At 53.1% G+C, this 14,966-nt stretch overlaps 1 protein-coding gene across 2 annotated transcripts in view; it reads left to right on the forward strand.

The window, feature by feature from the left end:
- The window catches only part of Ptpn5 (protein tyrosine phosphatase non-receptor type 5), a 39,262-nt gene extending 26,991 nt beyond the window's left edge, over positions 1-12,271 (forward strand). Inside the window, exons 5-14 of one of the 2 annotated variants that reach the window (XM_052178670.1) lie at positions 163-246; positions 685-926; positions 2,021-2,210; positions 4,575-4,659; positions 7,749-7,828; positions 7,984-8,121; positions 8,970-9,080; positions 11,373-11,533; positions 11,655-11,768; positions 12,071-12,271. In XM_052178670.1, coding sequence (XP_052034630.1) covers positions 163-246; positions 685-926; positions 2,021-2,210; positions 4,575-4,659; positions 7,749-7,828; positions 7,984-8,121; positions 8,970-9,080; positions 11,373-11,533; positions 11,655-11,768; positions 12,071-12,164 — 1,299 coding nt within the window. In that variant the 3' untranslated portion in view covers positions 12,165-12,271. Of the gene's footprint in view, positions 1-144; positions 247-684; positions 927-2,020; positions 2,211-4,574; positions 4,660-7,748; positions 7,829-7,983; positions 8,122-8,969; positions 9,081-11,372; positions 11,534-11,654; positions 11,769-12,070 lie in introns of both variants that reach the window. The other variant, XM_052178678.1, reaches the window with a different exon arrangement.
- Positions 12,272-14,966: the final 2,695 nt, after the last annotated feature.

A 14,966-nucleotide genomic window follows, 5' to 3' on the forward strand; every position in this document is an offset into this window, starting at 1 on the left:
CCCCCGCAACACCTGGCTCGGGTATCCGAGTTCAAGAGATGTTTCTAAGAACCCAAAGGCCTTCTGTGGTCATCCCACCCAGACCCAGGATGGATTCATAGAGAAGAACGCTGCTCTTCCCCAATCTCTCAGTATGCTGACCAGTTTTCTGATGTTCCCCAGGCCTGGCTGGGTTCTGAGACCTGGGGGATATCAAGTCTGCTGCTAGTATCTCTGACTGTGAGCCTGCTCATCGTCACCACCCTGGTAAGGTGCCTCTGTCCTCAGCCTCGGTGCCATCCCCGCCCCCAACTCTCTCTAAAGTCCCACTTCCCACCAGCTCCATCTGATCCACAGGCAGGATGACCTGGGTTCCGAATGGGCCCCAAAGATGCGCTTGTCTCCTTTAGCCAGGACACCTCCTTAAAGCAGGTGGCTCCTTTCTAGAAGTGAGCGTGGCCATGGCGGAGAGAAAGGGCAGAGGCAGAAACAACCCCAGGCTCCACCCAGAAGGATTAAATCACAAGAAGCTGGGGACAGAGCAGAGAGAGTGGGGGTGGGGAGAACTTGACGTGTAGGAGTCAGAAGAATGTCGTTGCTCCGAACCTTGTAGTGTCAGAGGGCTCAATCCCACGGGGTACCCCCATGAACCCAGAGGGCAGCAAGCACGGTCCCAGGTCCATGATGCTGTGTGCTCCCAACCAGGTGTGGCACCTCCTCAAGGCGCCCCTAGAGCCACCTGCCCCACTGCCCCCAGAGGACAGGCGTCAATCAGTGAGCCGTCAGCCCTCCTTCACCTACTCAGAGTGGATGGAGGAGAAGGTAGAAGATGACTTCCCGGACCTGGACGCGGTGCCCGAGACACCCGTGTTTGACTGTGTGATGGACATCAAGCCTGAGACGGATCCCACCTCGTTGACTGTCAAGTCCATGGGTCTACAGGAGAGGTGGGAGGGGTAGAGGAGGGGTGGGGCTGGGATCACAACTCTCAGCTCTCTTTAGAGGGTAGGTGCCTAACTCCTGGTTTAGAGGACAGGGTTATCTTCATAGCTTAGCCATGCATAGACCTGTACTTTTCCAGTAATGCATGTTGATCAGGGTACCTCAAGATGAATGCCCAAAAAAAATAATAGTAACACAGCCCCTTCCCACGTACACACAGGCATGTTTAGGGTACACATATATGCACCCGTACTCTCCTTGGCTTGAGGAAGTCGGAGTTAGTTTCCTTACAGTTTTAACTTAAGATTCCTTAAGTTTTGACTTACCTGTGTTCCTTGTAACTTGTAACAAAGGGACAGTAGATAGCATTTCCCAAAAACCTCCTGGGCATGAGAACCCTACTTCCCCAGAGGGCCCATAGGATTTCATGAACATGCTTTGGGAGATAGTGTCACCCTCTGTTTAGAGCTAAGTAAGCTAACTCGTGTCTGGTTTGAGATACCCACAGAATGTCATTTAAAAAATACTTGATGAGGACTCAGAAGACCTAGACAATACTTCTTTGGCCCAGCCACTTCCTCATAGTGAAAGCCTAGACCATGTTAGTGCCCTCCCGAGGCTCAGTGTCCCTTCCTATGTAGCCAGGATCCTTTCCGTCCTGATGTTTTAGGCACTGCATGATGGAGTTGGTCCAGTATAGACATCTTTGCTGCTGTTGGCTGCCCTTGTGCTCCCTCCTCCCCTGGGTGCAGAGGGGTGCTGGCCTCTCCTAGCTGAGATGCACTTGACCCCATGCCAGCCTCATTCTAGAACTGTGCTATTGAGGTCTGAAGCTGCACTCCTAAGCTTGAGTCTCACCGTAGTATATATCTCCCCTGTGGGCCTCCTTCCTCAGCAGAGTCCAGAGGAAGGCTGTTAGGGACAGCACGAGGGTGAAGCTTTTAGAACAGGGGCCTCCATCCCACTGTGGGAAGGAGCAGATGGTGTAGGCAGACACGTATGGTCCTTAGGACAGGTTCTTGTTACATTCCTCTTCCTGGAGCCCACTCTACTCTCCACTGACCACCTTCCTCCTTCTCCTCTTCTATGACCCTTGCAGGAGGGGCTCCAATGTCTCCTTGACCCTGGACATGTGTACTCCTGGCTGCAACGAGGAGGGCTTTGGCTACCTGGTGTCCCCACGAGAAGAATCAGCCCATGAGTACCTGCTCAGTGCCTCCCGTGTCCTCCGGGCAGAGGAGCTGCATGAAAAGGCCCTGGACCCTTTCTTGCTGCAGGCGGAATTCTTTGTGAGTCCTTCCAAGTGGCCACCCACCTTTGTACACCACCCGGCCAGTCAGTGCTTGTGTGTACGGCCCCAAACGTGGAACAGACTAACATCTCCTAGTCGTCATCTCTGAGACCTGATGTCCTTACCAGGAAAGTCAGACAAATGGCAGGAGTTAGGGAGATGATAGCTTGCGTCAGGCAGACAGTGGTGCTTGGCAAGGTCCTTGCAGGAGTTAAAGGGGACAATACCAGAGAGCAGGCAGACAGCGGTACTTCTGGATCTGTTTCAAGGACCGTGCTTTGGAAGCTGTAGAAAGCAGCAACTTCCTGGTGGTGTGGTTCAGTGGGAGAGCCTGTGCCTAGCAGCATACACAAAGTTGGGTCAAAGCCCATAGGAAACGGACATTCTGTTTCTGCACTCTCCTGTCTTCCCACCCTGCTCTGCCTCCATTATCAGGGATGTTTTTCCCCACGTCCCTGGGTCCCCGGTTTTCTCTCCTGGGTTTAAAGCTTAGGCCCTAACTTCTTTCCCAACCTCTAACCAACATGTGTTAGATCTAGAAGGACCCAATAAAAAATGGCCCTGATCCCCTGCCTGGAGTGTGTAGCCCTTTAAGAGCTCAGGCATAAGAAAGTGTGGCCTGTGACGTCACCAAAAGTAAGTCTGAAGGGAGCCTCGGCAGTGAGTCAATGCTTTGATACTGGGCCTCAGAAATAGCAAACGCCACTGCCACCGGAGTGTCTTTGTCCTTGTCCCATAGGTCTGCACCCATCGTTAATAAGGGAACCCCAGGAGTGAGAAGGGAGGAACTGAGGCCCAAGGTCCTCTCTCCCATCAGACTCACCAGTCAGGTAGCTCACTCCTTGTGCCATGTGGGCTCAGTGCTCCAGGCTCCCCCCCCCCGCAGGCTCCACCCGCAGGAGAGGGCTGCGCCCCAGCTTTCTTCTCCAGCCTCGTGCTCCACTCCCATACCAGCAGGAGCTGTCCACTTCCAGGCCAGGGGACTGGGACCTTCCTGGAATCATTGCGACCTCTGGGTCTCTAGAAAGCCTTCCTCCACCACCCAGCCTCAGTTCCCACTCTCAGGTCCCACCTCTCCCCATGCAAAGAGCCCTCCATGTCCCTTCCTGCTCAATAGATACCATCAATGTTGGTCAAGAGGAAGGAACACAGGCTGCTCACCCACTCCATGGGCAGTTCTGCACATGTGGGTGGTGAGGGTTTATTATTATTATTATTATTATTATTATTTCTTTTGATTCTCACAAGAGCCCTAGGAAGGTACCACTGTCTGCATTATGCAAAGACTGTATAGTATATCCAGAGACCGTGAGTCAGACTACACAGACAGATTAGAAAGAAACTGCATAGGGAGACATCCCTGGGGAGGCATCCCAGTGGCCATCAGTGAGGGGATAGAGCTGGGTGAACCAGTTAGAGCCAGTTTGGAGGTACAGGGCTAAAACTAGTACTCTCAGCAAGTACAACACCATGAACATAGACCCGGATGGGTCTGGGAGAGGACAGAGGCATGACTAAGAGTGGAAAATCAAGAAAAAAGAAAGCCAAGTCAGGAAGATCACAAGTTCGAGGCCTGCCTGAACTACATAATGAGTTTAGGGGGTAGCAAGCAACTTACTGAGACTCTGCTCCAAAGTTTAAAAGCATTGGGGGAAAGACAGAGCTGTGATCTTAGCTCAGTGGTGAGGGACTTACCCAGCATGCACAAGGCTCTAGGTTCAGTCTCCAGTATCAAGGAAAGTGGGGAAAGGAACAAGAGAGGGAGGCCAGCTCCAGAGAGACTTCACACTCCAGGGTGCCCATGAGACACAGGGCTACTTTGAAGGGACAACAATGGGCCTTCAGGGATGGAGAAGCAGGCTCTCTTTTTACTGGGCAACCAGGGAGGGTTCTTAAAGGAAGTGACCTCACATAGATGTGTGGAGAAGATGAAGGTGGGCAAATATTACCAAAAAGTGAACATCACAAACAAAAGTCCCAGGAGAGGGTGGCAGATGGCAGGAACACGTCCCCAGAGCTACCTGGATGTCTGCTGCAAAGAGAGCAGGGAAGGAGGCGGTGGCTGGCAGGATCACTTTTTGTCTTGTTGTTTTCCCTTGGCCTTTTATTGAATGTCTATCACAAACCAGGCTGGCCCTCAATAGACAATTGCTGTGGTATTTATTTTATGCCCTTGGCATATGCCAGCAACTATTCTAAATGGGTGTGTGCGCTAACTCACTTGGTAGAAAATGTTTATCAAACAAATATGTGAACTCGAGACAGTGCCTGCACTGGCAGTCGGAGGCAAGCGGCCTCTGGATTTGGATTTCTGAGAAGACCACCCTGGAGTTGCTTACAGCCCCGTGTCTTCCTCTTCTAGGAAATCCCCATGAACTTTGTGGATCCAAAAGAGTATGACATCCCAGGGCTGGTGCGGAAGAATCGGTACAAAACCATCCTTCCCAGTGAGTACCTGCTGCTCCGGGGGTGGAGAGGGAAGCGGGGTCCTGTCATCCGGGAAATCGTCAAGTCCAGGACCCATGGGGATGATGAATGACCATCCCAGGGGACAGGATGGAGGCTGGGACAGCCAGGAAAGGGAAAGGAATGAGCAGGCACGGCTTCACCTTCTGTCCCTGGACTGTCACCCTTGCTGGCCAGTGGCATGGAGCGCAGCCGCAAAAGCAGTTACAAAAAGGGTGGCTCTGAAGTATGTGCATGGCCTTTCTCATCTGAGGGAGAACATCATATTTTAAGGAAACATTAAAGGTTCAGAGAAGGTAAGTGGCTAACCCATAGCCACACAGCTGGAAAACCAAGGCTTTAAAGCTGGGCTTCGGTGAACCCAGAATCGGGCTCTTCTGATTACCTATATCCTGTACGATGTAACTGTCAGGACCTCTAACAAGCAGAGCCACCTCCCAAAGAGAATGAGGTGCTGTCATCCTGTAGTGATCTGTCTATCATGGGGTGTATCCAAGAGAGGCTACATAGCAATGCCCCCTGGAAGGCCTGAGCAGAGCTTGTCTCCTTTGGAGGTGGTCAGACCAGCTGACCTACTGTTCCCGTTGTATCCCATGATGCCATTGTCAGGTCATTTGCATCAAGACCCTCTGGGGGCTAGCTCAGAAGGAGGGGGTGGCGTGTTGGAAGTGAAGCTCCCCCCAAAAACCTACTCCATCCAGTGTGTGGAGTAGTGAGCCCTTAAAAAGCAGTTTGCCATCAGCATCTCCAACAGCATGTAAGATGTCATGACTTATTTTTAACTTTTAAAATATCGACTTGTGGTTGCTATGGTTACACAGTCTCTAGGTAGTTACGTTTAAACAAAGCACCATTTAAGGCCAGGATGCCTTATTTGGGCTGCTCACCTCTTTTCTCAACTTATTCTCGCTGCTCCCGTTCTTCCTGCAGGCAGCGGCCTGGCTACCCCAGAACCTAGCGCTTTGCTTTGCTCCTTAGAATGGCCACTGGAGCTAGCCGTACTCTGTGTGGTCCTGCTGAATTCTTAACAGGCTCCCTCCTCCTCCAACCACACCCTGAACCTCCAGGCCCCCACACTCAACATAGAATGCTGTACAGCCAGGCAGAGCTGACCCTGAACCTTAGACTAGACAGGGGAAGGGAGAGACAAAGAACAGGGAAGGCCCAGCAGGGGCAGCCTCTGCGATCAGGGACACCCTGAGATTTATTCTACCGCTGATCACACACATTTCCTGAGCTCCATCCCAGGGACTGAGAATTTGGATTCCGCACACAGAGCGTGGTGTCTAGCAAAAGAAACAGCTCTGTAGACAGTCCCAGGGAGAGCACCACATCAGCAGACCCTCTGAAGACCAAAATTCAGGGTCACAATGCTGTCCCATTCAGCACAGAACCTCAAGCCCCAAAAGGACGGCGAGCAACTGGGAGACAGTCTGGTCCTTCCTGAATGAAAAAGTAGATGACTCCCTCAGCTCCAGCCCCTCCCTTCCCTCCTGATTACCAAATGGCTTTGCGGGTGTTCAGTCTTCCATGTTGCCCAGTTCTTATGAGCACCATTTACATATGGTACACTGGCATAAATGTCCCTGGGAAAGATGCCAGGCAGGACAGCCTGTGACCTTGACACCTACTGGATTGTGCCAGTCACATCCTGACTTGTGCTTTTTCTCCTTGCCTCACTCTCACACAATGAGGCAGAACACAAATCTAATCATGTCCCCCTTCTTCCTTAAACACAGTCAAGGTCACCCTCTCTAAGCATGGTATGCGACACTATCTGGCGTCTGGCTCCTCTCCAGCGCCAGTCTCAGCCTTGGTCTGTGCACCTGCTTGCTGTTTCCTCTCCTGGCCCTTCAATCCCTGAAAAGTGCCCCGACCACCCTGCCCCAGTCCCAGTCCCCTCTGTCCCTCTAGCCCCAGAGCTCTCAGGCCATGCACCACTTGTCTTCCTACCCAAGGGTATCCTATCTTTGAGGCAGGGATCATCCGTCTCTTGTTGATCTAGAAGGCTTTTCTCATAAACACAGCATCAGACATAGCTGGATGAACCTGCAGTCGTGACTCTCTGATTGCAAAGTTCTCACATCTGGCCAGAAAGGACAGCAGCACCCACATCTGTCCTTCCAGCACCTTAACCTGGATAGGCAAAACCAAGACAGGTCAGGCAGAGCGGCCGGTTTGAGCACTCTCTGTTGGCCACGCAGGAGCCCCCTCCTGCTACTCTGACCCCCGCCCCTCCCCTGAACCACTTCTATGCACTCTCTACAAGAACTGTCCACGCCCACATCACCTGTCATGACCTAGGCAGAGATGAGGGGCTGGCAGAGAGCTGGAAATGAGAGGCAGACTCCCATCACCTCCCATCACCTCCATCACCTCCATCACCTCCATCACCTCCCATCACCTCCATCACCTCCATCACCTCCATCACCTCCATCACCTCCATCACCTCCATCACCTCCCATCACCTCCCATCACCTCCCATCACCTCCATCACCTCCATCACCTCCCATCACCTCCATCACCTCCATCACCTCCCATCACCTCCATCACCTCCATCACCTCCATCACCACCCCAGCAGCTTTAGGCTCTTCTCCATTCTCATCATCTGCCGGAAACTCAGGATCACGGCAGTTACGTCTGTTATATGGCGGGTGCTGCTTCTCGGCCCAGGGGCTGTGGTTTCTCCTTTTAACTCTCTTTCTAATATTGTATTTATTTATTTATTTTGTATGCACATGCATGTAAGTGTACAGGGCACACTTGTGAAGGTGTGAGGACAACCTGTGAGATTCAGTTCTCTCCTCCAGCACATGAGTCCCAGGGACCCAACTCAATTTGTTACGCTCGACAGCAAGCATCTTTACCCTCTGAGCCATCCTACCAGGCCCTGTTAACTCTTTTCATCTTTATAAGGAAAAGGAGGTCATCAGGTAGTGACTCTTCACGACATTCCTGCAGTGCCTGTGACAGCACATACTGGCTGTGATCCTAGAGGAAATGTGGGTGCTGTGGAGGAGGACGGAGAGGTTGGGCCCAGCTCACACCCTCACCTGTCTCCCACCACAGATCCTCACAGCAGAGTGCGTCTGACATCACCAGACCCTGAAGATCCTCTGAGTTCCTACATCAACGCCAACTACATCCGGGTATGTAGCTCCATCCCCAGGGCCGTCCACTAAAGGAGAGGCCTGAGCTGACTTGTCCCCCAAGCCAGTGTGGCTCCTACAAGCCTCTGTGGGATGGGGCCCCGGGAGCGCTGCCTCCAACCCCGACCTGACGGGCTGGACTTGGGTGGCTGCAGGGCTACAGTGGGGAGGAGAAGGTGTACATCGCCACCCAGGGACCCATCGTCAGCACTGTGGCCGACTTCTGGCGCATGGTGTGGCAGGAGCGCACACCCATCATCGTCATGATCACCAACATCGAGGAGATGAACGAGGTAAGGGCCCTGTGCCATTGCTTCTCGCTTCCTGCTTTGTGCCCCCCCCCCCAGGTGAAGCAACTCATTTGCATATTAATCTTTATGAAGATCTTGTGAGCCTGGCATGCACTCACTGGTCAGCATAAGGAAATGAGAGGTGTGGAGAGTTAAGGTATACAATCAGCAAACACCACGTGGAGCCGAGCAGGGCCCGGAGCCCGCTACTGAAATCACCCAGTGACCGTGACTTCAGCCATGATCTTCTGCTGCTTCCCAGTCCGCCACTGATGCGCACGCTCAAGATGAGCAGGCTCAATTAATTGAATCTCCATTGTTTAAAAAAAAATAATCCTTCAGAGGGAAGTTAGAGAGCTCAATTGAGGACCTGAGTTTTATCCCATTGTAAATAAGTCCAGCTGTGGTATATGCATGCAGCTGTAACCCCAGTGCTCGGGAAGCCAAGAGACAGGCAGATCGAGGGCTCACTGGACAGCCAGTCTACTTACATGGTGAGTCCCAGGCCATGAGAGATCCTGTCCAGAAAACCAAAGTGGACTGTCCAGGAAGAACAACACTTGAGGTTAAACTCTGACCTTCACACACACACACACACACACACACACACACACACACACACACACGCACACACACACTCCTATAAAAGGGTATCATTTTCATTTTTCAAATGGTGAAACTGAGGCTCAGAAATGAGGAGTAGGTCACAGGTTATAAAAGTCAAGATTTCAACACAGACCTCTATAACGGAGCCTGCCGTCCTTGTACACCCATCTGCTGGCCCCAGCGGAGCAGGAAGGGATGTGCAAGAGCAACAGGAATGTAACCCAGCCTGATCTTGGTCCTTGCAGAAGTGCACGGAATATTGGCCGGAAGAGCAGGTAGTCCACGATGGCGTGGAGATCACCGTGCAGAAGGTCATCCACACGGAGGACTACCGGCTGCGACTCATCTCCCTCAGGGTGAGGCCTGGACCTAGACAGGAAAGGGCTGTCCGGGGAGGCTTAGTTGAGACCCCCAACTGAAAACAGTACTGAAAGGCCTCCTGTGGGTGACCCCTCAGCCCACGGCACTCCCAGGACGGACTGGTAAACAGGGGTCAATAGACTCAGACACTGAGAGAGAGCCTCAGCTGCACCTCGCAAACCTTGCTTACATGTGCACTAAGCTCTTCCTGTGCACTGCCAGTCATAGCAGCTCTTCTCCACATCTTCTCAAGGCCAGAAATACCTGGGCAAGGATGCTTCAAGGGCTTGTCCTCATCGTAAATGAGAGTTCCTTATGACTTTGAGTGACAGTAATGTCCCTTCCACTGGGGTGCTGGCTTCCAGTCTGATGCATCCAAAATGTTCACCAGCAGAGGGCAGGCACTCCTTGCTGCTTTGGGACACTCAGTCATGGTTACAGGAAATGGCAGGAAAAAGAACCGCCCCCCCCCCCCACACACACACAAAATATGAGCAGCACAAAGCAGCTCAGAAGAGTAGGGGACGGCGTCCAGAAAGTTGTGTTGCTTCTGGGATAAGCAGGAGAGGACAGAGATGTTCCTTTGGGGGTCACCAGAAGGTTCTGGTCTGGAGAAGCAATGAGATGTGTTTGTGGAAGGTGAAGTCCCCTGTGATAGCCCAGAATGGTAGAGAAGTTAAGCCAGACACCAGGAAGCTGATGCCCTATCCAGAAACAGCCTGGTGCTGATGCTAACAGCCATAGGGCTCGGCCACAGCAAAGAGCTCAGGACCTGACGTGTGTCCCTCTGAGCTGCCCTGTCTTTCACTGGATACAGTGCTAGGCAAGATGCCGGGGTGCCTTAGCCCTACACCATCATGTGGACTCTGTCCACATGAGCATCTAACAACCAAGACTTCCTGGAGACCTTGAAGGCCAGGGAGTGAGGGGCAGGAGCTGTGGTCAGTGTCACAGCAGAGTAACCCACGGACATGAGGAACCATCTTCCAAGTAGAGAGGCGAGGAAGCAGGCTAGAGAAGATCCAGGGTGTCTCGGTATTTGACGGTGTTTCCAAGCACCTGCTTTGTGGTTCTGGGTCAGGGACTTGGGGCATAATTGTGTCCTGGAGTCTTTCTTCAAGGCACATCTATAAGATGGCAAACACCAAGTAGGGATAGGCAAGGATAGAGAGGGGCAGAGTGCCGGATGGGGTGCTGGGTGCTTCCTGGGAGTGCTGTGTGGGGTCCTGGAGGATTGGTAAGGTGTGACCAGGAATGTGCAAGTGTGAAAGCTCTCCCAGCACGCAGAAGGGGCAGCTGTATGTACAAGCACACATGTGTGCCCATTTCCTGAATTGGGTCATCCCGGGACAGGAAGGATGATGGAGTGAGGGAATTTCCTGGGGTCGCTAAGGGCATGAATCACATGTGAAGGGGTGAACTCCCACCCCATCTTCAAATTCCCACACAATGGAATGGAGGTTTCAGTGTATGAAGTTGGGGGGGGGGGGGGAGCCACTGCACTCAGTCCTCAGTGAAGGGTTTCTCGGTTTAGTGTGGGATCAGAGCTTTAATGGATGTCCTCTCTCTCACGAGAACAGAACTCTCTCGCTGAACTACATCCCCAGCCCTTTTTACTGTTTGGTTCGTTTTGAGACAGCCTCACTAAGTTTCCAAGGCTGGCCTGGAACTTGCTCTGCAGGCCACGCAGGCCTTGAGATTGTGATCTTCCTGCCTCAGGCTTCCAAGTAGCTAGGATTACAGGCCTGAACCATCAGACTCGGCCAGCAAAAGGTCTTAAACACAGATTTGGGTTGGGGAGGGACCATTTTGATGCTGTGGGTCTTTGGTAGTCAGGGAGGGGGATGGCTGGACCTTCCCACCATGGGATGGTAAAGCAGAGAGGAGGCAGCGGCTAATGAGGACAGTGGGGTGGGCAGGCAGAGCACGGTGCCTGTGCTCGTGCTCATGTGACTAAGGGGTGCCCGGAACATCTGTCAGGATAAGGAACTTTCAGACAGTAATAAATTGGATAAGAGGCTCTTTGCCTTTCTTGGATGATTTCAGAGTTTGGAGGCCAATGCCGCATGCATGCACACGCATACACTGATGTGCCACTAAGCAGTATGGTAGATGGGGGACAACAGATCCCCAATCTCATTGTGTTCCTCCCTTTCCTCCCTCCCCATCTCCATCTTTGGATCAATTGGGTCTGAAAGCATTCACATGTATTTGGGGGGTGGGGTCTCTCTCTCTCTCTTTCTCTCTCTCTCTCTCTCTCTCTCTCTCTCTCTCTCTCTCTCGGACAGAGAGGGACTGAAGAGCGAACCCTGAAGCATTACTGGTTCACATCCTGGCCTGACCAGAAGACCCCCGACCGGGCCCCCCCACTCCTGCACCTGGTACGGGAAGTGGAGGAGGCAGCCCAACAAGAGGGACCCCATTGTTCCCCAATCATCGTTCACTGCAGGTGGGTTCCCCTGGCTACCCGCTGGGACAGGGCCACTCCCATCCCTGGGCTGCAGGGTGCAGGGCCACTCCATATCCCTGGGCTGTCCTGTCCCTCACACCACCATCGCCTTGGCCCTCAGTGCAGGGATTGGGAGAACTGGCTGCTTCATAGCCACCAGCATTTGCTGCCAGCAGCTGCGACGTGAGGGCGTGGTGGACATCCTAAAGACCACGTGCCAGCTCCGTCAGGACAGGTCAGCCCACTGGTCAGGGGAGGAGAGGGTGGCCGTGTGATGTGTGCATGAATCGAGGGACAGTGTGTAAGGTGGATAGGGAACTGAAAAACCAAATGGGAGAGAGCAGAATCCGGTCAGCTCTTTTCTTGGAGGAAGGCAAGCGGTTTGGAAGGACGGGTGCTGAAAACAAAGGTGCATCCCTCAAAGGAAGGGCAGAGGGCGATAGCTGGGGAAAGCTGGTCTCTCTAAGCTGCAGACTAGCTGGTGCCCCTAGTGTTTGGGGAAGCCCTCCCACAGCCTACTGCATCTCTACTGGGCAGGGGCGGTATGATCCAGACGTGCGAACAGTACCAGTTTGTGCACCACGCCATGAGCCTCTATGAGAAGCAGCTGTCCCTCCAGTCCTCAGAGTGACCATGCTCTTCCTCTGAGATCCACTGGGCACTGCCAAGCCTGAGGCTGGGTCTTCACCCCAACTACCCAAGATCTTGCCTTGGGTCCTGGGCCTATTCCCTGGCCTTCCCCTTCCTTCCCCCCTCCCTCTTCAGTCTGCTTCCCATCTGTTGTCCTGGCCTGGTCCCTACCCCAAGCCTAGCTCTTCTACTGTATACACTGCAGAGTTGGGGAGGGCAGGGGAGGAATGTGCCAGGCTAGGCCTGGGGCCCCTGGGCCTGACCCACATCATATAGACCTAGGGCCTCAGTTTTAACCATGGTTCCACAGCTACTTGGTCCAAAATGTTTCCATGCCACACCCCAAGTGTCCTACCGTCATGTGTTCTGTCTGTCCATCCATCACAGCTATCTGTACCAAACACTGTGTCCCGGTCAGCCAGGAAAGGAGCCCTGAACTGAACTCTAGCCCCTCAGCCCTCACCCACATCCCCACACCCAGACTCCCACCCCACTCCCCACGTAGAGATAGCTACCTGCTTCTGGCCCCACCAGCTCCTCTGAAAAGGCAGAGTGCATTTGCCATCAGGATGTGGATGGCAGAGACCAAGCAGGGGAGCATGTGATGGTTGGCAGGTCCCAGCTGAGAAGGTTCCTGGGCAAAAGTGGGCATCTCCAGCCTGTGAGGCACTGGAGATGAAGAAGACAGGTACAGCGGGGAACCCCAAAGATCTGAGCCCTGAGGGGGGCCTCCAAGAGTAAGGTGGGGACAGCTCCAGAACTGTGAGACAGCTTTCCTTGTCACTATGGGAAACGGCAAATGTCTCACGATGTGTCGCGCTCTGTGTGTGTTCCCTTGTCCATGTGTGTGTTGAGAGCCCATGAGCCGGGCATGCATGACTCTTCGGCAACATGTGTTATCTTGGAGCCACGTGTTTTTATTGCTGACTTTAAATATTTATTCCACGGCAAACAGAGACATTTGGCGTCTTTTTATAATCCGCTCGTGGTCATTGAATAGAGCAATAAACAGAGCATTTTGAGCAAAGCTAGCCTCCTGGGTCTGTTCTCTCCTTACACCCTGGGCTTTTGTGTGTGCCTCCCCCACCTCCCTACCCCCACCCCAACACACAGACACACACACACACACAGACACACACACACACACACACACACAGCCCCTGCTTCCCAGCGCATGTGCTTAAAGTTGGCCCTCATGCTCACTGGCGCCCCCTGTGGTGATTGTGAATATACACGAAGCTAAATTAAAAAAAAAAAAAAAAAAAAAACTCTATTAATACCTCAGGATTCCCGCTTGCCTTCAGCCCAGCCCACAGAGGTGCACTGCACCCTAGGGAGCCTCAAAGATGTGTATGGGAAACTTCCAAGAAGGCAAAATAACTAACAAGTCACCAGTTGCAACAGACGAGCCTGGGAGACCAAGGGTGCGGCAAGGGGACCTTCCCGTCACACCCAGACCCCTCTCTCACTGGATAGCATGCTCCTTTTCTCTGGAACCCCATCTGAGCTTTAGACTCCCTTAATTTTTTTTCCTTAATGTCTGTGGTATCCCCTCCAAGGTTGAATCTTTTAAGGCCCTGCAGGCTGGTCAGCAGCCCTGCCCTGGGGTGACTTCCAGTAACCGGCAGTGGCTCACAGCCACCCCTGCTTCATTCCAGGGTCCAGGGATACGAAGAGAGGAGAAGCGTCCCAGGTGGCTTATGATCTGGTTCCCTGGGGCCCTTTGGTGGAGGAAGAGCTACCCTCAGCCCAGGCCTTACAAGGGAATTTGCTGGTTTGCAGCTGCTATGGAGCCCCATGGGGCTAGTGTGAGGTGAATGGACTGATCTGTAGGTCCAAGGCAGGGATGGCAGCTCAGGGGGATCTCCCACCCAGAGGATGAGCCCTTCTATCCCGATTTCAGACTGAGGAGGAGGAAGGAGGAGGGTTGATGTCATCCCTTGCCCCATAAGGCCACAGAACTCAGGACAAATGGTATTCCCAGGATGTGTGCTAGACGGTGCATCCCCCAGACTCATCCAGCGCACCTCTTCCCGGTACTGGGGAGACCAAGGCCTTTGGCTTTTTTCCCAACCCCGTTAGGCTGTGCGTGCTACGGTGCCCAAGCATGGTCAGGCACAGATGCCAACCTGAGCCCCTCAGCCTGGAGAGGTCCAACCCTCAGCAGTGAGAAGCAGAGCCTCTTCCACGAGGCACAGGCAGTGTACGCCCTGCCTGCCGCCGAAGCTTTCCTCAGGCCTGATCCCTAGCATTCTGTCCACTCCTGGGTCTAGCTTGCTCCCCTCCCCGAATTCCTACTGCAAGCTGTGTGCCCTCGAGTCTAAGACGCCTAAGAAAAAGACTCGCCATGGTCTATATGGCATCTAGGGATCTGGTGATGATCAGTGCCTGCTACTGAAACAGAAGACGGAGACTGGCGATCCCACCAGCAGAGCCATAGCTGAGCCTCCAAGCCACAGGGTTAGAGGGCACGGGTTACTACAGAAGCTAAGGCTCCTGCCATTTCCCCCAGAGAGAGAGCGGTGAACTGGTGCTTTCTATACAAGAAGGGGATATGGTCTGAGGCAGAATAAATCATCTCGCAACCCAGAGATAGAAGTAACCCAGGCAAAAATGTATAAGGTAGGAACTGGGAGTTAGCCTCGGAGCACCTGCTCAGGAGAAGGCTTAGAGTTCCCTGGGGGCCACTGGGGCAACGCAGGGCTGGAGGAGCAAGAAGATCAGACTCTTTTTCTGGGTGACAAATTTGAATAGGTCATTTCAATCACACACTTTTCCTCATATGCAAAACAGGTTCTTAAAA

Source organism: Apodemus sylvaticus, chromosome 1 (assembly GCF_947179515.1).
Source record: "Apodemus sylvaticus chromosome 1, mApoSyl1.1, whole genome shotgun sequence".
Taxonomy (NCBI): Eukaryota; Metazoa; Chordata; class Mammalia; order Rodentia; family Muridae; genus Apodemus; species Apodemus sylvaticus.